General features: G+C 40.1%; 1 protein-coding gene across 2 annotated transcripts in view; it reads right to left on the reverse strand.

The window, feature by feature from the left end:
• Window positions 1-22,701, reverse strand: part of ATRNL1 (attractin like 1) — a 548,672-nt gene that overhangs the window by 337,532 nt on the left and 188,439 nt on the right. For both annotated transcript variants that reach the window (XM_066355686.1, XM_066355687.1), the window contains exon 25: window positions 12,130-12,191. In XM_066355686.1, coding sequence (XP_066211783.1) covers window positions 12,130-12,191 — 62 coding nt within the window. The remainder of the gene's footprint in view (window positions 1-12,129; window positions 12,192-22,701) is intronic.

Here is a 22,701-nt window from a genome sequence, read left to right on the forward strand (position 1 = left end):
GTTTTCAAATCTGGATCATTAGAGAAACCTGCCGCCCAGAACAGAAATTCTCAGCCCAGTTCTGATAGTGATCCGGCCCGTCACTAAATACTCGGGGCTGAGAAGCTGCCTTACAAGTCAAAGCAGTCTATTTTTTAGCTCGTTCAAACTATAAAAATAGTCTTCAATTAAATTGTCTTTATCCATCAGTGCTGCTTCTGGTTTCTGGGTTACACTGAGTCAGTCAATTCCTTCCTCCGTGTGCTAAAATGTCTTTATTTACTGGAAGAAGCCCGCATGATGTTCCCTCTACTCCAGTCCTTCTCATTAGGAGAGCACTGCCCTCCAGGGGGCATTAGGTTGGGCCTGGAGACATTTCTGGTTGTTACCACTTGGTGGGTGTCTAGTGGGTGGGATGCAGGTAAATATCCTAAAATACACGGGCTAGCAACATCTCCCCACAAAGATCTTTCCGGATCAACATGCTAATAGTGCTGAGAAACCCTGGTCTAGTCTGAACTAGTACCAGTGCTTACCCTCCCTCGTTATACCCACGATGACACTGTAACTGTTATAATATGGTACTGAGAACTGATACTTAGATACAGTCCAAGGATCTATTTATTGGAAATTCAGCCCTACCACTATATCTTAAGAATTTTAATATTATAGATATAAATTTTATAGATACAAGTTTTAACAAACTGAACTCCTGAACAATGTTTTTAAGAAAATAAGCAACTGACATATATTCAGTAATATCTACCGAGCACTACGGTGTGGTGCATGCATTATTTCTTTACCACAATCACACACGATATACCATGGATTCTGGTAAGTGATTATTTAAAAGATGAGAAACCTAACTCATGGAGAGTTGAAGTAAAATGCCTAACTTAAAAAGTTAGGCCGGTTGGCTCAGTGGTAGAGCGTCGGCCTGGCATGCAGGAGTCCCGGGTTCGATTCCCGGCCAGGACACATAGGAGAAGCGCCCATCTGCTTCTCCACCCCTCCCCCTCTCCTTCCTCTCTGTCTCTCTCTTCCCCTCCCACAGCCGAGGTTCCATTGGAGCAAAAAGATGGCCCGGGCGCTGGGGATGGCTCCTTGGCCTCTGCCCCAGGCGCTAGAGTGGCTCTGGTCGCGACAGAGTGACGCCCCAGAGGGGCAGAGCATCGCCCCCTGATGGGCATGCCGGGTGGATCCTGGTCAGGCGCATGCGGGAGTCTGTCTGACTGCCTCCCCGTTTCCAGCTTCAGAAAAAAAAAATACAAAAAAAAAAAAAAAGTATTTAGCTGCAAATTCTACCCTATCTTCCAACTTCTTAGTCTCACCATTATTTACCAGCTAAAAGGTAAAAGCACATTTAATTTTATCACCCCTTATACTCAATCAGACACAAAATTTTGTCAGCTGATTCTTTCAGAATATCTTCAGCAGTAGATAATCGTACATAGACCAAAATTCACTTGTATAAAATAATTAAATACCAATTAAATAAAAATATATATTTTTATTTGATAATCTATAATTCACGATATTTCTCAGTCAAGAAAGAGAGTTACATGATAAAGATTCAACCGAAGATGGTGAAGACGTGATGAATTTCTCCATGAGAAACTTAAAGTCTTTCTGATCTAAATTTGATGACTCAAGTGAAGAGCGCCACTTTTATAATGATGCCAAAATTCAGAATAAAAATGTTCAGTGTCCCTAATTTCAACTTCTGCACAAGTGGAGCTGTGTGCCTTTGGCGTCTGCAGCAAATGCTCTCCATGCTAATTCATATCAGATTAGAGTTCATGATGATATAATAAATAAATTGGAAGGTAAACTCAATAAATAGTTTAAGAAAATATTCTAATAAAATTCTAATAATCTCCAAAAACTATTAAAAGCTCATGAACTACTTCTTAGTTCCTGGCAAGTAGCTATCATTAAACTTTTTTAAATGAGTGGAATTGATTCTTTAATTGATTTGAATATCTTATAAATTTTCTGACAGGGAATGTCTTATTTGTCATTTATTAGCCTTAGATCAAGGTAGTACTTTATAAATGTTCTTGATTTGTTATTCATTATATTGCAAATAGAAGTTACAGTTCTTTATAAATATCTACATTTAAAACAAAAAACAGTTTATTAAGAGCACCTGCTTCATAAAAAAAAAAAAAGCAAGCAAACAAACAAACAAAATCACTTGGCAAATATATCCAGTAGAGTAGAAAAGTTACACTCATCCTTTGGCGACTAACAAAAAAATCCCAGTCTCTACTGATAATCGCAGGAGCTTGAACAATGACAGAATTGTCATCAATCTGAATTCCGTGAAGAAGCAGAGCCCTGTCCCTTCCACGGGTTCCTTTCTGTCAACTAGACTTCACAAGTGAGAAAAAAAAGAACCTTTATTGCATAAAATAACTGATATTTATGGATCATTCTGTCCCAGTTAGCTTTTCTCTAGTATATTTCTTAGGTCAAAGGTCTTAAGGGCAATGTCAAACGTTAGCACCCGATAATCTGGTATTGCGGTAAGTTTATCAGAGAAAAATGCTTCATCACTTTCTTCAGATCCTTTTCTATTATATATGGTATGCAATAGTTTTTTATACCTCCTTGGTAGAGATATAGGAACAGGGGGATAACTGGGCTTTCCTTTTTTTAAAAAATGCTGTATCACGTATCAAAAGATCTGGAAGGTTCATCATCCTGCAGTAAGATCCTTTAAAGGAAAGAAAATTCAAAAAGGAAAAGGAAACGTGAAAATGCAAGTAAATGAGCTACAGGGATTAAAAAAAAGAAAGGCATAGGAATTTAGGGAGAGCTATTTCAATAATTTGATTTTAACCTTCATAAAATGGCCACTATGGAACGGATTCTTAAAATGATAAAAAACGTGGAATTCATTAGATATTCTCATTTAAGAAAAATTAAAGAGAATTCAATAAGTGAGGCACAGCGTGGTTATATTGTAAAGCGGCCTTCCAGTGACAGAGAAATGCCCTCTGGTGGTAATCTAGTTGGCCAAATGTAATAGGAGAGAACACTAGCTATTTTATAGCAGCTTGAGGTTAATTGATCATAAAAGTCAAGTCTTAAATACATATGTTAAGAGACAATTTGGGGATATTAATGTTTTATTTCAACTAAAAATAGTACAAACTGGGGAACAGTATTGAACACATATTATTTTTAAAAATACATATATTCTTTTAAAAAGTAATTTATTTCCTAATAACTGCTGTTCTAGAAAATATTTTTCCAATGTTTTAAAAATACCTTCCCAATACTTGAAGGCTTCTTTAACTAAGTAAAATGTTAAAATAATAATGATAATGATAATTCAGTAACTTAGAAAAAAGCCCAGTGTGTTGTAAAAACAAATTTACTTATTTCAGTTACCAGTTTGACAAAGAAAAAAACTGCCACTGCCTCATGGGTAAAACTGAGGAAACAATACGTTCATAGTACATATTGGTACAAACTTTTTCAAGGGTTATTAAGCAAGAATCAACTATACCTTAGGATGCACTAGCAGTTGAAACTATTTCAGGTGCAAGAAACAGAAAACGTAATACAAAATGATACAAACAATACTGGGACCAAATGGTCTTGATAGTCTGCTATGACTGAATTGTACTGGCCCAATTTGTATGTTGAAGCCCTAACTGCCAATGTGACTCTATTTGTAGCCATGGAATTTAGGAGGTAATTAAGGTTAAATGAGGTCATACGAGTGGGGCCCTGATCTATAGGAATAAAGTTCTTATACGAAGTGACAGCTGAGAGCCAGAGAGCTCCCTGCCTCTCCTTCCCTCTCTGAGCACACACACTTAGGAAAGAAAGGTCGCATGAGCACAGAGTGAGAAAGAGGCTGGCCACCTACCAGCCTGAAAGAGCGCCAGCATCTGACACCAACCATGCAGGCACCCTGGTCTTACTTAGACTTACTCACCAGCCTCCAGAATTGAGAGGAAATACATTTCTATTGTTTCCATTGTTTAATCCACCAGTCTTTGGTACTTCGTTATGGCAGCATGAACAGACTAAGACAGATTACGGTACCAGGGAGCGGGTGCCGCTGTAACAACCTCAGACTACAGGAGCAGCTTTGGACCTGGGGGCTGGGGAGAGGCAGGAGGAAGTCTGGGTGCAGGCTGGAGAAAACCTAGATTGATGTGAAGAGGTGCTGGAGAGAAACATGGGCTTAAAAGGTGATTCTGGTGAGAGATCAGAAAGAAAAAGGAGAACCATTTTCTTAGAGAATACATAACAAATTGTGAGCAGAACGTTGACACACATATTAGAGCTGGAGGTCATTCTGGGGAGGTCTGAGATGGGAGTGCTGGCGGGTTACCGGAAACCACATTCTGGGGAGGTCTGCGATGGGAGTGCTGGGCGGGTTACCGGAAACCACATTCTGGGGAGGTCTGCGATGGGAGTGCTGGGCGGGTTACTGGAAACCACATTCTGGGGAGGTCTGAGATGGGAGTGCTGGGCGGGTTACTGGAAACCACATTCTGGGGAGGTCTGAGATGGGAGTGCTGGGCGGGTTACTGGAAACCACATTCTGGGGAGGTCTGCGATGGGAGTGCTGGGCGGGTTACCGGAAACCAGAGGAAAGCAATTCCTGTTACAAAATGGCAAAGAAACTGGCTGAGCTTGACCAGGAGGTGATGCAGTGGATAGAGCATCAGACTAGGATGTGGAGGACCCAGGTGTGAAACCCCAAGGTCACCGGCTTGAGCGCGGGCTCACCAGCTTGAATGCGGGGTCGCTGGCTTGAGCGTGAAATCCTAGACAGGACCCCATAGTCACTGGCTCGAGCAAGGGGTTGCTCAGTCAAGGCACATATGAGAAAGCAATCGATGAACAACTAAGGAGACTTAGGAGCCACAACGAAGAATTGCTGCTTCTCATCTCTTTCCCTTGCTATCTGTCTGTCCTTATCTGTCCCTTTCTCTGAGTCTCTCCTTGTGTCTCTGTCAAAAAAACAAAACAAAACAAAAAACAAAACAACTTGGCTGAATTGTGTTCTAATGTTTTGGGGAAAATAGAACTTGCAAGCTATGGAAATGGACATCTAGCATAAAAGATGTAAAAGGAAAGTACTGCAGATAGGTCTTCGGCCCTCTTAACTGCTTATAACAAATGCAGGAGGAGAGAGGTGAACTGAACAAGGAGCTGACAGGCAAAAAGGAAGCAGAACTTGGAATTTTGGAAAATCCTCAGTCTATCCATATTAAAAAAAAAAAAAAAAAAAAAAAAAAAAAAAAGCCGAGAAAGCTTATTCTGAAGAGAACACTAAAGTTGTGGTGACTAAACGACCATTTGATAAAGAACACTGCTGTGGCTCATGAATTTAATCATCCATTTTAGCAGAAGCAAGAAACAGAGATGAAATTGACCAGCACAGCCATGTGCCCGTTTGAATGAAGCGAACGGGAAGGGCAGACGGAGGAAGGAATGCTGTCAGACTTCCTGGATGCCACAGGACGGAACCACAGAGGAATTCAGTTGGGAACAGGCTTTAAACTTCAAGGAAGGGGAAGAATGACCCCAAAAGTCATTCAGAGATCATAAGGGCTCCCACTCCCAACACAGGCCCTGGGGGCAAGGCTAGTTTCTCCTCACTTTGAAAGGATGGAGCCTCTTTGGGTTCGGGTGACCAGTGTGCCATTGGCCAGTGCTTCGGGGCCCAGGCCACCTCACCACACTGCAGCGCAAGACTGCTCCACAGCGCTGTGGGGTGATGCTGACACCCCAGGGGGCTGCAGGTGGAGCAGGAAGCCAAAGAGGATTACTCTTCGGTCTTAAGAGCTGGTGGAATTTGCCTCTAGTTCGGGACATGGTTTGGACCCATCACCCCTTTCTTCCCTCATGTTTCTCCTTCTAAAATGAGAATGTCAATCCTATGTGGGTCCTGCTTTTGCAAACACAGAATATGTCTGGTTTCACAGGTTCATGGCTGGACAAGAATTTTGCCTTGGGAGGAATTATGCCCTGAGTTTCACCCGTTTCTGATCCAGGTGATAGTTAGATGAGACTTTAGACTCCAGACCTTCAGAGCTGATGCAGGAATTAGTTAACTGCTTTGGGATTGTTGGGAGAGAATGAATGTAGTTTGCATGCAAATAAGAACGTAATTCTGGAGCGTCAGAGGCAGAATGTTATGAAGTATGTTCTTCCAAAATTTACGTGTTGAAGCCAAAATTCCTATATAATCGTGTTTAGAGATAGGGATTTTAGGATGTAATTAAAGTTAAATGAAGTCAGCCGGTGGAGCCCTGAGCCAATAAAATCACTGCCCTATAAAAAGAGAGTGCAGAGATCTTGTGCATTTTCTCTGTGCACATGAGGCTGGAGGGCTCACCGTTGGTCTTGTCAAACTTCCTTACACCTGCAGTGCAACCCCGAACTCTTTCACCCAACTTCCCTTTCTTCCTGCTCTGTTTCACAAAGGTCAGATCAATGCTGTGGTCTAGAACAGTGGTCCCCAACCTTTTTTGGGCCACAGACCAGTTTAATGTCAGAAAATATTTTCACGGACCGGCCTTTAGGGTGGGACGGATAAATGTATCACATGACCAAGACAAGCGTCAGGAGTGAGTCTTAGACGATGTAACAGAGGGAATCTGGTTATTTTTTAAAAATAAGACATCGTTCAGACTTAAATATAAATAAAATGGAAATAATGTAAGTTATTTATTCTTTCTCTGCGGACCAGTACCAAATGGCCCACGGATCGGTATTGGTCCGTGGTCCGGGGGTTGGAGACCACTGGTCTAGAAGGTTCCTCACCTTCTCCCCTTGTCTTTTCCTTATGGGAGTAGTCCCTGATATATTTATTGCATGTTTGATCCTATTCTGATGTCTGCCTCTCTGGGGACCTGAGATCTGGGAAATCAGGAGGTAAATGGGGATCTGGGACTGGCTCACTCACTACTTGGCAGGCTAAAAAGACACCCTTCCTGTTGGTGGTGGGGGAGTGGAGGAGACAGTCCCTGGAAAAGGCTTCGACTGCTAAAGATTACACCAGTGCTGACCTGAGAAACACACCTTCAGAAGAGAGTTGGCTGATCACTGCTCTGTTGGGTCACTACCTGCAGAAGGACAGTGAGAGGCTGAAGGATAGTGGCATTTACAGGCTACATCTAAGGCTAGAGAGTATCCTGTATATGTCTACATGAAGCCCTTCTCTCTGACAGTGGAAGAGCCAATATGGATGCACAGCAGGCTGAGAATGTAACTGCTCAATCTCCAGAGCTCCGAAGATGACAAAATGCTCAGCCGGAGCAGTTCTCTTCTGCAAAGATGAGGGCCACGGCTGGAAAAACCAGAACCCTTGAAATAGGGGACAGAGACGTCTAGAATGGAATACCTAGAAGGATGCTTCTGAGGATGTTGGTTCTTTGACACCCTTCTCTAATAACAGAGCCAACAGGCGCTCCCCTGACAAGCTGCCACTACCTCGTCTCTTGGTTGCCACACAGATAACAAGAGTTAACGACAGCATAATAATGCATATTGGCCTGGTAAGAAAAGGGAAGAAATCACAGACTTGAAAGAGCTACAAGAATTAGCTGGCATGGGCGGGCAGGGGCCAGCGGAGCATGACAGCATTGGATTTGGTGGTGTCTGATCAAGGGCAATGGAACAAGCGTGGATATCGGTGCATATTCTCAGACCCACGGGAGATGCACTGCCTAACGAGGACTCCAGGGGGTGGGTGAACTTGTTGCTGGAATGCCTCTCAGGAGCTGAAAAGGCCACAGCCACTGCAAAGGGAAATGGCAGTGCCTGGGTTGTCCCAGCGCGTGAGAGAGAAGGGAGTAGACGCTGACAGAAGGGAATGTGCGGACTGCAGCTGTAGAGATGATTAAAAAGGCAAGGTCTCCTGAGGGGCAGAAAAGGCAAGCGGCAAACGCTGGTGTCAGACGATAAATGTTAAGTAAAACACTGTGTTTTATTTTAAGTAAGAATGAAGGGACAAGGGACTGAGGGTGCTTGCCAAAGTCGAAAATCATGATCCTCTCCACTCAGTCCCCAGATGAGCTCATTTACGAATCCAGAGCCCATGGACTGAACAGATGGCTGGGTCCATAAGAGAGAGGGGACATCTTGAAACATCTTGAAGAGTGTATAAAATGATCCCCAAAGGGATCTTAGTGTTGTTCCTATCCAAAGGGACCAGGCATATTCACAGTACAAGAGAAACAAGTAGATTATTTGGTTTCCATCAGACACAGGATTAGAGACGTCATAGATACCTAAAGACTAAAATGTCATCATGCACTTTGTTAGATTTGTAGTGTCTTCCAGGACCAGGTGACCAATTCTGGCTCACAGGGTGCCAACTGTGTCTATGGACTACTTAGGAACAATTTACCTAGGTCTCAAGGGTATAATTATAATTCATGTTCAAGTTAGTTAAAACAATCCCTACATTGGCCCTGGCCGGTTGGCTCAGTGGTAGAGCGTTGGCCTGGTGTGCGGAGGTCCCGGGTTCGATTCCCGGCCAGGGCACACAGGAGAAGTGCCCATCTGCTTCTCCACCCCTCCCCCTCTCCTTCCTCTCTGTCTCTCTCTGCCCCTCCAGCAGCCAAGGCTCCATTGGAGCAAAGATGGCCCGGGCGCTGAGGATGGCTCTATGGCCTCTGCCTCAGGCGCTAGACTGGCTCTGGTCGCAACAGAGCAACACCTCGGATGGGCAGAGCATCGCCCCCTGGTGGGCATGCCGGGTGGATCCCGGTTGGGCACATGCGGGAGTCTGTCTGACTGTCTCTCCCTGTTTCCAGCTTCAGAAAAATATAAAAATAAAAAAATAAAAATAAAAAAAAAAATAAAAAAAAACAATCCCTACATTGTGTGCCTGCCGTGTGTGGTAAGACCTGTCACAATGGGAAAGGCCAAGTGGCAGCCTCTGAAACTAGCCTCCCATCTGGTCAAGATGGTAAATCAAAAACATTGTGGCACCCCCAGGACAGTGAAAATTACCAGCACCGTTAAAAATCTAAAATGTACAAGGGCAATAATCCCTACTCTATCTCCATCTAATTTAACAGCCTTAACTTACTTTCAAATAAATAATTGAGACTTTCCAGATTCACATAGACTTCTTTTTTCTATTTTGCATACTAGGAAAAGGTATTTATTTTTTAAATAATTTCTTTTAGTTTTCTAATCATTTCCTATATTATACCACAGACTCAAATGACCACAACAAAATTCTTTAATTCTACATATGAGAGGACTGAAACTTAGGGACATTAGGTGACCTATACTTATGACCTCATAGAAAGGTAAGATCAGAGCCAGGCTATGCCTATAAACGATCTCCTTAGTACTGGCCCAAATTGTGTTTACCACCAGAACTATTCCCAGTACTAGAGTTAAAGAACCAACAGAGTTTGTGAACTGGCCTCCAATGAACTCTGTATGGCTAAGCCAAAAAGATGACACATTTACCTCTACTATTTTAATAACTTGGTTAGAAACACCAATAGCAGTAATGGTGGCCTGAATGGATGACGTTCATAAAAGCCGACCTGATGGAAACTCTCTTTTAAAATTTTTTAGTGGCCTTATTAAAAAACAAACAAACAACTAAATAAACTACAAAATATTCTGCCCATGTTTTTTATTAACAATGGGATAATTTTAATACTAATTTACATTTCACTACTGAAAGATTTATATGATAAAAAAAACCCATCAAATCTATTTTATCTCACACAATGAATGATTAGAATACTTTTTTTTACTTTCTCCATGATGACAACATAATAAATAAGACCATCTCTAAGACATGGTACCCATTAACACTAGCTTTCTCTTATCTAATAAAAAAACTATTAAATTTAAAACATTCCCACACATTTAAAAGCTTCAGGTAAAAACCTTAATCCTGTGAGTAGTGAGTTTTTTGTTAACCCTTTGAGTGAGGACGTACATGAACGTTCGTAGTACTCAAAGGGTTAATCACTTAAATAATTCACATGTGTATTCAGCATTGCGGATTTTACACAGAGCTGAACTTTCCAGTACATTTCCATCCACACTCTTCTGCATCAAACACAGTTTTACTCGGATTCATTTAATAATGCTCATTTGATTCTAACTCCTAATACTTTCCAAACACATATTTTAACATAGTAGCCTCAACAACCACTTATATTTAGAAATACAAAATCATAAAACATTCTAGATAAGATGTTTTCCTCAAATTTCACTTTTAGGGGACAAGTTTAAAGTACAAATAAACTTTGCACACATTAGTGACATGTATGTATACTGCTCACAAAAATTAGGGGATATTTCAAAATGAATATGAAGTGGGAAAAAAGAAGCATTTGATTTTTTTTTATTAAACATGAACATCAGAAAAGCAAATGACAAGTCAAAGAAAGTTGTTGATTATGCAAATGAGATGCAAGACCAACTTTTATTTCATTGATGAAAATGCACTAGACAAAAGATACTAGAGTATCTGCAAGTTCCCTGATCCCTTAAATTTTGTGAGCAGTATAGTATTAAATTCTAGAGCAACTTTCCAAGGGATGTTGACAAACATCATTGTTTGCAAAGGAAAGGGACCAAGGTGGTAAAGGTTTGGACAACAGAAATGGGTTAAAGAACAGGGAACGTGTGAATTTGAGAAGAGTGTGTAGGAAACCGAAGGGCTGTAAATGAAGAGGAGAGATGAGACTTTCCATGTACAGGCCCAGATGGATGAATTAGAGGAGACATTACACGGACACAGATTTCATCTCAATTATGAAGAACAATTAGTTACCGGAAGGTAGCAAATGCTATCTCAGGAGATGGTGCGTTTTCTGTCATTAAAGGCATTCAGGCATAAGCAAGATCAGGTCTCGGACAAATTATGTCCCAGGCAGTAGTCTGCCCACCAGCTGTTTTGTAATGAAGCTTTATGGGGACACGGCCACTCATGTTGGCTTCCATATTGGCTGTGGCTGCACCAGCACGACAGCATCAGAGGGGCGTGCGTGCGACAGAGACTGTCCAGCCCACACATCCTGAAACAGTCACACCTGGCCCTTCCCAGGAAATGTGTGCTGACCTCTGTGGGGAAGGCATTAAGAATTCAAGTACCTGTCTGGACAAGATAACCAATAATGGTTACCTTGGTGTTCAGGAAAGTGCTAGACATGTATCCGTGTTGGGTTGTGAAGGTTCATTACTGTGCAGGGTGGTAGGTACAGCCAACCTGGTGAGCGAAGGTCAGAATGCACACCACACACTCTGCTTGTGAAGCCGTGTGCTGTGATGTGGGACTGCATCTGCCAGAAGGAGGAGCCGCATTTGTCTGATTTGCACAAAGACGCCCAATGGACCGGCACACGCTCTATAGACCGTAATCATGCTAACAGAAACAACATCCCTGCCAATCCAGAGACCTCAGACTCCAGAACACTGAAACTCAGCTGCTTCTCACCTGGTGTCTCTTTATTTCTATCCCATGGAAATGAAAGTAAATGTTCCTGGAAAAGAGTTTTCATGTTTTGAGAAATGCTTCAAACCCTCTCCTTAAGAAAGCTACGCTGCAAATAAGCATATTAAAAACTCTGAGAAGTACTGTAAGTTAATGACAAGGCAGAAGGGCTATGCTTACACATTTTCCATTGTTTAATTATGATGCCCTTTTATACGAACCTACTGTTGATCTCAAAATGCTAATGCCCTAAGGAATGATGTTCCATTCAGTCATATTTAGTACTTCCAGACTATAAACTCTGATTTTAGCACACTGCCTAGCACATATGACAATTTCCTAAGAAATTACTGAACTGATATTATTCTAGGAGATGTACCTAATCAATATGGTGAATGTGGTTCTGTTCATTTCATTAATTAAAGCAGGCTCTAATTACTTATGTGACGGGGGAAGACAAGGTTATACTCATTCCACTGAATCCATTAACTATTAAATAGTATAACAGCAAAATAGTCTCATAAAAGCATATTTCAAGTATGCTTCCTCTGCTCAGTGGCATATATTTATGCATATAAAATAATTCAAGGCATACTATGTGATATTTTAAGGCCAACAATTTGATAAATTACATATCAGGTTAACGGTCATATAATAAAATATAGGTTTAACAAATTCAGTTAATAAAAGCAAATTACCTGAAGAAGGTGACAAAAAACTGCACAAGATCCATGATTGTATTGTGCTGGGAAAATGCAATCTGGAAGAGTAAAATAAAAGAAAATTTGAAACTTTCTGAATCAACATGGTGATGTTTCGTGGCATTTGTAAATACAATTGTTTTAAATGATCAAGACAATCAAATCACCATATTAGAAATCATTTTTCCTGGACACAAAATTGCATCTAGAACACCTAATCTATTCAACTACTAATGATAGAATTTGCCTAATTTCTAAAATCAAATAGTTTAAGAAAACTAGTAGAAAATTACTTTAGGAATATGTGCTAAGAGTTTTATGTGAAATCCAATGACATATTATACATGCCTAACTAAATTATGCAAATGAGTTTCTTTGTCTAATAATAATCACATTTTCTATTAATATAATGGATCATTGCTTGTAAGCCAAAAAATATATTTCAACTCTATTAAGGAAGCCAAGGGGATTTGTTGTTTCTTATACATTCTTGTCAAAGGCCGCTGCAGGCCTACATGCAACTATTCTGTTATACACCACTCAAAGCATAAAATATGTCATCTTATGTTATAATTTCATGTTAATAAAAAATAAAGTTTGAAAGGTACAACTAGCCAAGAAGCTCAAGTTGTTCCCTGTTTCTGTTGATATTATAGAGATCACACTGTATGTAACACAATTCTTTTTTTTTTTTTGCATATTTCTGAAGCTGGAAACAGGGAGAGACAGTCAGACAGACTCCCGCATGCGCCCGACCGGGATCCACCCGGCACGCCCACCATGGGGCGACGCTCTGCCCACCAGGGGGCGATGCTCTGCCCATCCTGGGCGTCGCCATGTTGCGACCAGAGCCACTCTAGCGCCTGGGGCAGAGGCCACAGAGCCATCCCCAGCGCCCGGGCCATCTTTGCTCCAATGGAGCCTTGGCTGCGGGAGGGGAAGAGAGAGACAGAGAGGAAGGCGCGGCGGAGGGGTGGAGAAGCAAATGGGCGCTTCTCCTGTGTGCCCTGGCCGGGAATCGAACCCGGGTCCTCTGCACGCTAGGCCGACGCTCTACCGCTGAGCCAACCGGCCAGGGCTGTAACACAATTCTTAAGGAAGTATAATATAGTCAATAGTGCAGCATCTGAATAAAGACTATCTAATTTGGAGCCTGAGTAGGTGGTTGCACAGTGGATAGAGCACCAGACTGGGACACAGAGGACCCAGGTTCGAAACCCCAAGGTTGCTGCTGGCTTGAGTGCAGGTTCATCCAGCTTGAGAGCAGGGATGCTGGCTTGAGTGTGGGATGATAGACATGACCCCATTGTCTCTGGCTTGAGCCCAAGGTTGCTGGCTTGAGCCCAAGGTTGCTGGCTTGAGCAAGGGGTCACTCACTCTGCTGTAGCTCCCTGGTCAGGGCACATATGGGCAAGTAATCAATGAAGAACTAAGGCGACTAAGGAGCCGCAACAAAGAACTGATGCTTCTCATCTCTATCCCTTCCTGTCTGTCCCTATCTGTCCCTCTCTCTGTCTCTCTCTCTGTCTGTCTCTGTCACATACACACACACACACTATATATATATAGATAGATAGATAGATAGATAGATAGATATAGATATATACATACATACCTATATATATCTATATATATATAATTTTAAAATTCAGGTCTTCACCTAGTACGTGAAAATATTTTGGAAAACTATTTAACGTTTTTGTGTTTCAGTTGTCCCATATGTGAATGGTAATAACAAAAGCACCTATTTCATGGAAGAACAATTAACTGATTAACAAATAAAATTCTGGCCATAATGTCAGGCAGATAGCAGGTATAATATAATAAATTAAATAAATGACAAATTACATGTTAAATTAATAATTAAGTATTAAATACTTCTGCATCAAGGATAAAGGAGATAGTCAACATCAGTGAATTTTCTCACATAGCTGATGCTAAACAGTTAAGATGCTAAAATTTCTCTTTCCTTTAATAATTGGCATGAAGATCTTTCTGAACCATGTAATAGAATTTCTACTTCCAATGAAAATGAACTAACAGGAATGAGAGATCTCCCTTGCCTTAAACAACTAGAAAACTATACAAAATATATTTTAAAAATCCATTTTCAGACACTGGACAAAAGTAAAAAAAGGATATTATCCAGGAGTGAAGGAAAATATGGGGTTAGATTTACATCTGTTCCCACTTCCAATGCAAGGTGATAATAGTAAGGAATTTAAAGAACATTCAAAAAAAAGAAAAAAGAAAAATTGGTATTTCTTATATAAAATAAAAAACTATAGTCATTTGAGAAGATGATTCAATATTTGGCATATACATGGGAGCTTAAATAAAGTAACTTTCATTTCCAAAAAGCTTCTGGGCATTTGAAGAATTACAAAACATTAATGCAGAAATGAAGGAAAGATCATTGCTATAGGAGGTGGTTACAGGTGAAAATGCCATAAAGGATTTCAGGGGGAAAAAATCTCTTAGATTGGAAAACATACAGGTAATTATCTGCCCAGGTGACTGCCCATGAGTGTGCGAAAAACAGCGCTTATCAAACCATATTGTCAACAGTAACTTAAATCCATGAAAGGAGAATTCTGGATCCGGACACAGCTGCTGAATACTAACTGGATGATCTTCCAAAAGATAATTATTTTGAAATCACAGTAAATAAAATTGGAATAGGAGGTACCAATAGTGTTGCAAAACATCTAAATAAGAAAAGACGATGAAGGAGCTGCAATAAAAGCTTGAATAAATTAGTAAATGTATAGAAAAAATAAAAGAGAAAAGAAATAAAATAAGTAATTCATACAACATAAAGGAATAAGATAAAGAATATAAGCAATTACATTAAATATGACCAGAATGAATCCATATTGGAAGACAGAGATTTCCACAGTACAATAAAAAGCATAATTTGGTTTTTACAAAAAGTATTGTGAAAAAAATATAATAGGCACATAAAAGCCACAAAAAAAAGTAAGAATAAGAATGTTTACAGGAAAGGGGAATTCAAAGTCAAAACCTGGTCAAATAAAATCTATAAGGCACAAAGAATACGTAACAATAATAAACCTGTATGCATCAAAAATGTAAGTCAGGCCCTGGCCAGTTGGCTCAGTGGTAGAGCATCGGCCTGGCGTGCAGAAGTCCCGGGTTCAATTCCCGGCCAGGGCACACAGGAGAAGCGCCCATCTGCTTCTCCATCCCTCCCCCTCTCCCTCCTCTCTGTCTCTCTCTTCCCCTCCCGCAGCAAGGCTCCATTGGAGCAAAGATGGCTCGGGCACTGGGGATGGCTCCTTGGCCTCTGCCCCAGGCGCTAGAGTGGCTCTGGTCGCAACAGAGCAACGCCCCGGAGGGGCAGAGCATCGCCCCCTGGTGGGCAGAGCGTTGCCCCCTGGTGGGCGTGCCGGGTGGATCCCAGTCGGGCGCATGCGGGAGTCTGTCTGACTGTCTCTCCCGGTTTCCAGCTTCAGAAAAATACAAAAAAAAAAAAAAAATGTAAGTCAAATAAGTAAAAACACATGTCTACAAACAAGTGGAATTCTATAATGACATAAGTATAAAGTAAAATTTTAATATGTACATCTCTTTCTGAACTTAATATAACAGACAAAAAAGTTAATTTATTGAGTCATTTAAATCATGAAAATTTTTTGAAAGAAATACTGGTTAAGCAAGCTCTGATCTAAGAGCTGATGACACTTAAAAATAAGACAAAGTCCCAGGTCTCCTGCATTCCAGTAGCAGGAGACAGTAAACAACGAGGTAAGCTCATATAGATATCATCATTTTCAACAGAGTCAAGTGTCCTGGAGAAACATAAAACCAAGGTGATAGGATGAAGTGAAAGGAGACATGGCTAACTTAGATCAGGAATTAGGGGTGGTCTCAATGAAGTCATAATGTGTGAGCTGATAGCCAAATAACAAGAATAGTAAGACCAGATAAAGAGATCCATTAGTAGAAGTTTCCAGGCTTAGAGAATAGAGAATAGTATGCTTGGACTAAACATGTTTGAGAAAATAAAAAGAAGTCACGGAACTGGTGTATTGTGAACTAAGACAGAGTAGTTGAAAATAAGTTCAAAGCGACAGGCAAGAGTTAATTTACCTAGGTCCTTGGCCACGATAAATACTTTGGAACATGTTATATTAATAATTACAGTGGGAGCCATGGAAGATTTTTAACCATGGAGTGAAATGATCTAACTCTCAAGAAAATAAAAAATCATTCTCAGACAAGTACTATATGATTTCCCTTATATGTGGAATCTAATGAACAAAATAACAAACAAAAAGAAACAGACTCAGATACAGAGAACAGACTGACATGTCAGAGGGGAGGGGGTTATGGGGTTGTGTGAAAAAGGTGACAGAATTAAGCAAAAAAATTTTTTAAAAACCTCATAAACACAGTCAATAGTATGGTGAATACAAGAGAAAAAGCAGTGGGGGAGGGGGAGAAGGGGGTAAAGGGGGTAAGTGGTGATGGAAGGAGACCTGGCTTAAGGCGGTGAGCACACAGCACAGTATACCGACGGGTAGTAGAGAATAACACACCTGAACCTGCATAATTTTACCAACCAATGTCACAATAAATCCAATTCAGAAATAAAAAATAAATAAAAATAAAATAAACATAAGAACAAAAACTCATTCTGACTGTTGGGTGGGAAAGAGCTGCTAGAGGAAACCAGGGAGAATAAGAAAGAAGAGTGTTAGTTTTTCTAGTAATGAGGTGATAGAATCTTGCTCGAGAGTAGTAGCCATGGAGAAAAAACTAAGTAGATGGGGACATAATTTAGAATAAGAGAAGACTGGATGAAGAATTGGACGTGCCCTGGCCCGTTAGCTCAGCGGTAGAGTGTCGGCCCGGTGTATGGAAGTCCCAGGTTCAATTCCTGGCCAGGGCACACTGGAGAGGCACCCATCTGCTTCTCTACCCTGCCTCCTCTCCTTTCTCTCTCTCTCTCTTTTCCTCTCTGGCAAACAAGGCTCCATTGCAGCAAAGTTGGCCTGGGCGCTGAGGATGGCTCCATGGCCTTTGCCTTAGGCACTACAATGGCTCCGACAGCAAAGGAGCAACGCCCAAGATGGGCAGAGCATCGCTCCCTGGTGGGTATGCTGGGTAGATCTGGGTCAGGCATATGCGGGAGTCTGTCTGTCTACCTCCCCCCCTCCCCAGGGTTTCTCACTTCGGAAAAATAAAAATAAAAATATGAAATGGACATGACTCCTTTAAAACTTCTACGGGGAAGTTCAAGGCCATTCCAGTTTTAGAGCTAAAGCAAAGTGGTCAATTAGGTAGGAAAGAAAAAGGAGAGTATTGTGTCAAAGATCTCAAGGTAAGGGAATGTTGCAAAAAAAAAAAAGCATAAGTGCTGAGAAAAGACAGAGGTAGGGGTAACAGAAAGAGATAAAACAGCATTAGATCCACATGTGTCTGGCTGGTCTTAGTTTTTCTCTGTCTAGCACCCAGCGACGCCAGGCTCCTTCCAATGAAACCGGAATGCCTATAGGAAAAGGATACAGGTAGACAGAGGGGGGACCATTCTAAGTGATGTTGGGCAATTGGTTCAACATAGCTCCAACTGGTCTTCACATGGCTGGCTCCTTATCATCTAGATATAACTCAAATATCCCACTTCTCTATGACACGTATCTGAAGTGGCTAGCTCCTCCCTTCCTCTATCCTCTTGTGTGAACCTATCTCTACTGCATTCGAAATTATTTTATTTTGCTGGTTGATCATTAGTTAAAATGCCCTTTTCCACTAAAATGTAAGCTCCTTAAGAACAGTGGTCTTGTTCATGTTGTTCATGATTTGGTACCTGAAATAGTATTTGGTACATAGCACATAATAAGCATTTAATAAAAGTTTGATGAATAAGTAAACAGCTTTAATAGCAAAATTTAGAACAAGGGTATTCTTAGGACCTCATCTATATCTATTAAGTTAGGAGGTACAGATGCTATTTTGAAAAACATTAAAAATTATTTATAAGAACTTCTTTCATAAATTTCATAAACTAACAGACTGTAAGTATCTGCTAATTTATATCATGAAATATTTTTACTTATAAAATTTATATTTATTGTAGAGTTTAGAAGTTATGAAAAATATACATTCTGGAATAAAATGTTTTTATTCATTTTTATTTTCTACCTAGAGAGATTATTTGTTTAGTTTTATTAAAGTTATTGGTTCATAAAATTATACAGGTTTCACATGTACAATTCTATATTACATCACTTGTACGTGGCATTGTGTGTTCACCAAGGAATTCAAGTCCTCTGTCACCATACATTTGACCCCTTTACCCTCTTCTACCTCCTGTCAATCCCCTTCTCTGGTAAGCACCATACTGCTGTCTGTGTCTGAGTTTTTGTTTGTCTTTAAGTACAGCCAAATTGTTATAAGAGCTATCACTTACAATTTTAGCCAAAACATTTCTAAATCAAGATACCAGAAATGGTTTCTTAACACACATTTTTACCTCAGTTTCTTCAACTTTAACAATAAATATATTTAAATATACATGTTGGCTTCCAGGAGTTTCAGAGATAAGTTAGATCAGACTATACTTTTCTTGTTTAAAATAGCTGTCATTACCAGAAACATTTTTTAACCAATGAAAAAAACAAATGAGATTGCCTTTAAAGAGTGATCATTTAGCCAATATAACTTAGAAAACAGTGCGACAAATCAATAACAACACCCCTTGCCTGAGGATATGGAACATTTCTGATGCTAAAATCTTAAAATTAGATTTTTTTTTTTCATTTTTCTGAAGCTGGAAACAGGGAGAGACAGACAGACTCCCGCATGCGCCCAACCGGGATCCACTCGGTACGCCCACCATGGGGCGACGCTCTGCCCACCAGGGGGCGATGCTGTGCCCCTCCGGGGCGTCGCCATGTTGCTACCAGAGCCACTCTAGCGCCTGAGGCAGAGGCCACAGAGCCATCCCCAGCGCCCGGGCCATCTTTGCTCCAATGGAGCCTTGGCTGCGGGAGGGGAAGAGAGAGACAGAGAGGAAAGCGCAGCGGAGGGGTGGAGAAGCAAATGGGCGCTTCTCCTGTGTGCCCTGGCCGGGAATCGAACCCGGGTCCTCCGCACGCTAGGCCGACGCTCTACTGCTGAGCCAACTGGCCAGGGCCTTAAAATTAGATTTTAATTTAGGAAGATTCCTATTGGTTGATGCCATGGCTAGAATACGGCCCTTTGCAGATTAGGTTCTACTTTGGTTCGGTGGTCATTCCCATGAAAGATATTAAAAGTTTTTTTCAAAACACACTTAAAAGTTAATTTTAAAACTTTAGCCTGCATAAATATACCTTTGAAATTTCCTTTTCTGCAATGATTTTATTCAAGTTATCCAATGACTATTCAAAAATTTAATCAATATCAAAAGACCAAATAATGGTAAAATTTAATATTATCCTCATTTGCCCTCTGTTTTTAAAGAGCCCTTAAATAACTGAATGCTAAAATACTGAGTTAGCTGAAACTACAGCAACAGTGATGATAATACATTTTGTCCAACTGTGCTTAAATGCGAATTCCCACTGAATACATGTCCAAAATCTAAAACTTAAAATTAAGATATGGTACACTTTTCGTTAAATAATAATAAACGTTTTCGACTTATAATTCAATGAAAAAAAGTTACATTATGTACCTTTCGAAAGAGTAGATTAATAGCTTGATATTTACCAGAAAATATCAGAATTTGTATTCTGATATTTCTTTATTCTTATTATGAAGGACAAATTGATGCATTTGTGCAAATGTCAGTTTGCCATAAATAAATTCTGATATATTTGAGATAATTGAAAACAAAAATTTAAAGGAATGTGCTAAAATTATCAAGTTCATCTAGCAAAGTAAAAGAGGTTTTTCAAACCACTATTTATATTAGAGTCCTTCAAAATGCTAATATAAAAACAAACTTACATAATGGAAGCTAGTCTACTAGTAATAATATCTCCAAGACAACTCGGCTACGTTTCAGGCAAACAATTCAAGATCTCCTTAGGTTTTTATTTATGAATTTTAAAATAAAGCAAACTGGAAATTAAATTAACTTTACCAACCATGATAATCTATTCCAACAAGCATAAACTTCCTACAGAGAGTAACACACTGCTAATTGATATAACAATATGTAACATTCCTAACAAAGTAATATTTCTAAAAATGGGGTTAAATGGAAAAATGAATAATTTTTAAAAGATGGAATAAAACCTATTTCTGGATAAAAATATGAGGAATATACATACTAGCCAGTTCTGTATAAATATTATACAAATTATAATGATTATAAATCTTTGAATATTGTCTATGAAAATTTAATAGGTTTAATTATTTTTAGAGCCAATAAATGCCTTTGTGAAGTCACTCAGAACTTTCCTCCTGTTTTCACGCAAAAATGGAACTGGTTTCTCTGCCTTCAATTTCATATCCCTCTGGTCGGTCTTTACGCAGCTTACAAAATGCTCTCTTTAAAACTGAAAGAGGTTTCTGTGATTTGCCCTCTTCACAGTCCTTCAATCCCTCGCTTAAATTTCCCCAGTCTTCCCATCACTTTTGGCTTGGACTCCAACTTCCTTGACATAGCATACAATCAGCTTCAAACTCGGCCAAACAATATAAACACTGCAGTCTGATCACTCCCAGTATTTATAGTTTTCCCATATTTGTCACGTTATCAGCCCCTGTTTCTTGTTCGGCAGGAACTGTTCCCTCCCGCCCTAACACCTTCTTCTTTAGGGGAACTCCAGTCCAAATGATTCTTTGCTTGGCAGTTCTACTCTCGATCCTGTCTGCTTGGTGGCTTCAGTTATATTATGATTGTCCCCTACTATATACTTCGACAACTGTGCTACTAAAAAAACAAAAACAAACAGAAATACACCTCTAACATTCATAAAGTATTACTATTGCCCAGGCACTGAACTAAGTGCTTTTCACATACTAACTTAATTAATCATCAGAATAAGCACACAAAATAGGAAATGCCATTAAATCTATGTTATCGATGAGGAAATAAAGCTTTATGGGTTACCCTGGCAACAAGTAGAGCTCAAATGGAAATCAATGTGTTAAGACTGTAGTTCTTATGTTCTACACTTTCCTAAGGCCGGTGTACTGTGGTAATTAATTAGCTTACCTTCCAATTCTCTCCACTTGTCTTCAATATATTTAAAGTCATGCATGACAATGTTCAGCCATACATTCCTAGCAACTAGCAAAGAACTTAGCATTTTGACTTAGAGTGGTTTAGTAAATAAACTGCAGTAACTTCTGGAGATATATATCTCAATGTTCTAAATAGAAAGGCTTGAAACAGTTTCAGCTTAACTAAAGGTCAAGCTGTACAAAAAAAACAAGAATGACTTTTATATCAATATTATGTCAGTTAAAATACATAAAGCTTTGTATCTACTTGTCCAGAGAGTATATTACTTGAAGTTAAAGGACGTTACTTTTTCAAAATGATTCTGCTTGAAGCTAAAGGATATTATTTTCTAAAAAGTGAAACAGACCCCTTAAAATGACAAGATAAAAATTGGCATTTGTGATGCCACCGGATCTTCTATTAGCATATTTGTGAGGTTTCGTGAAGAGCTTCAAGTTTTAAATCATGAATTAAGAATATATAACAGCAAGAGTAATGGTTAACTAAGATAGAAATCTGAAAACAGTTTCTGCTTTGTAAAAGCATGTTTTAGAAATTATGATTTGGAGGTGGAGGAGAATACAGTGGCGATGGACGAAGATTCGACTTTGGGCGGGGGTAAACACACAGTACGGTGTACAGAGATGTGTTGTAGAACTGGGAACCTGCCACCTGTATAATTATGTTACAGGATCACCCCAATAAGTTCAATTAAAAATAAATAAATATGTAACAAAATCAAATGTGGGAAAATAATAATTAGCTTATTGGTTGGTATATAATTAAACAAGTAAACTTATAAATAAAAGAAATTGTGATTTACACAATACTGGTTCATAAGTATAAAGAGCTAAAGTTTGAGTTTAAGAGGATTAAGTTTGAGGAAATGGGATAAAAACAAAAAGAAATAGATGATTATGCTAAGTGGCAATTTTTTTTTTTTTTTTTTTTTTGTATTTTTCTGAAGCTGGAAACGGGGAGAGACAGTCAGACAGACTCCCGCATGCGCCCGACCAGGATCCACCCGGCACGCCCACCAGGGGGCAACACTCTGCCCACCAGGGGGCGATGCTCTGCCCCTCCGGGGGATCGCTCTGCCAAGACCAGAGCCACTCTAGCGCCTGGGGCAGAGGCCAAGGAGCCATCCCCAGCGCCCAGGCCATCTTTGCTCCAATGGAGCCTTGGCTGCGGGAGGGGAAGAGAGAGACAGAGAGGAAGGGGGGGGTGGAGAAGCAAATGGGCGATTCTCCTATGTGCCCTGGCCGGGAATCGAACCCAGGTCCCCCACACGCCGGGCCGACGTTCTACCTCTGAGCCAACCGGCCAGGGCCTGCTAAATGGCAATTTTTAATAGCTGTAACTTAAGTATGCCAAGAGTAACATGA

Source organism: Saccopteryx leptura, chromosome 13 (assembly GCF_036850995.1).
Source record: "Saccopteryx leptura isolate mSacLep1 chromosome 13, mSacLep1_pri_phased_curated, whole genome shotgun sequence".
NCBI classification, from domain to species: Eukaryota; Metazoa; Chordata; class Mammalia; order Chiroptera; family Emballonuridae; genus Saccopteryx; species Saccopteryx leptura.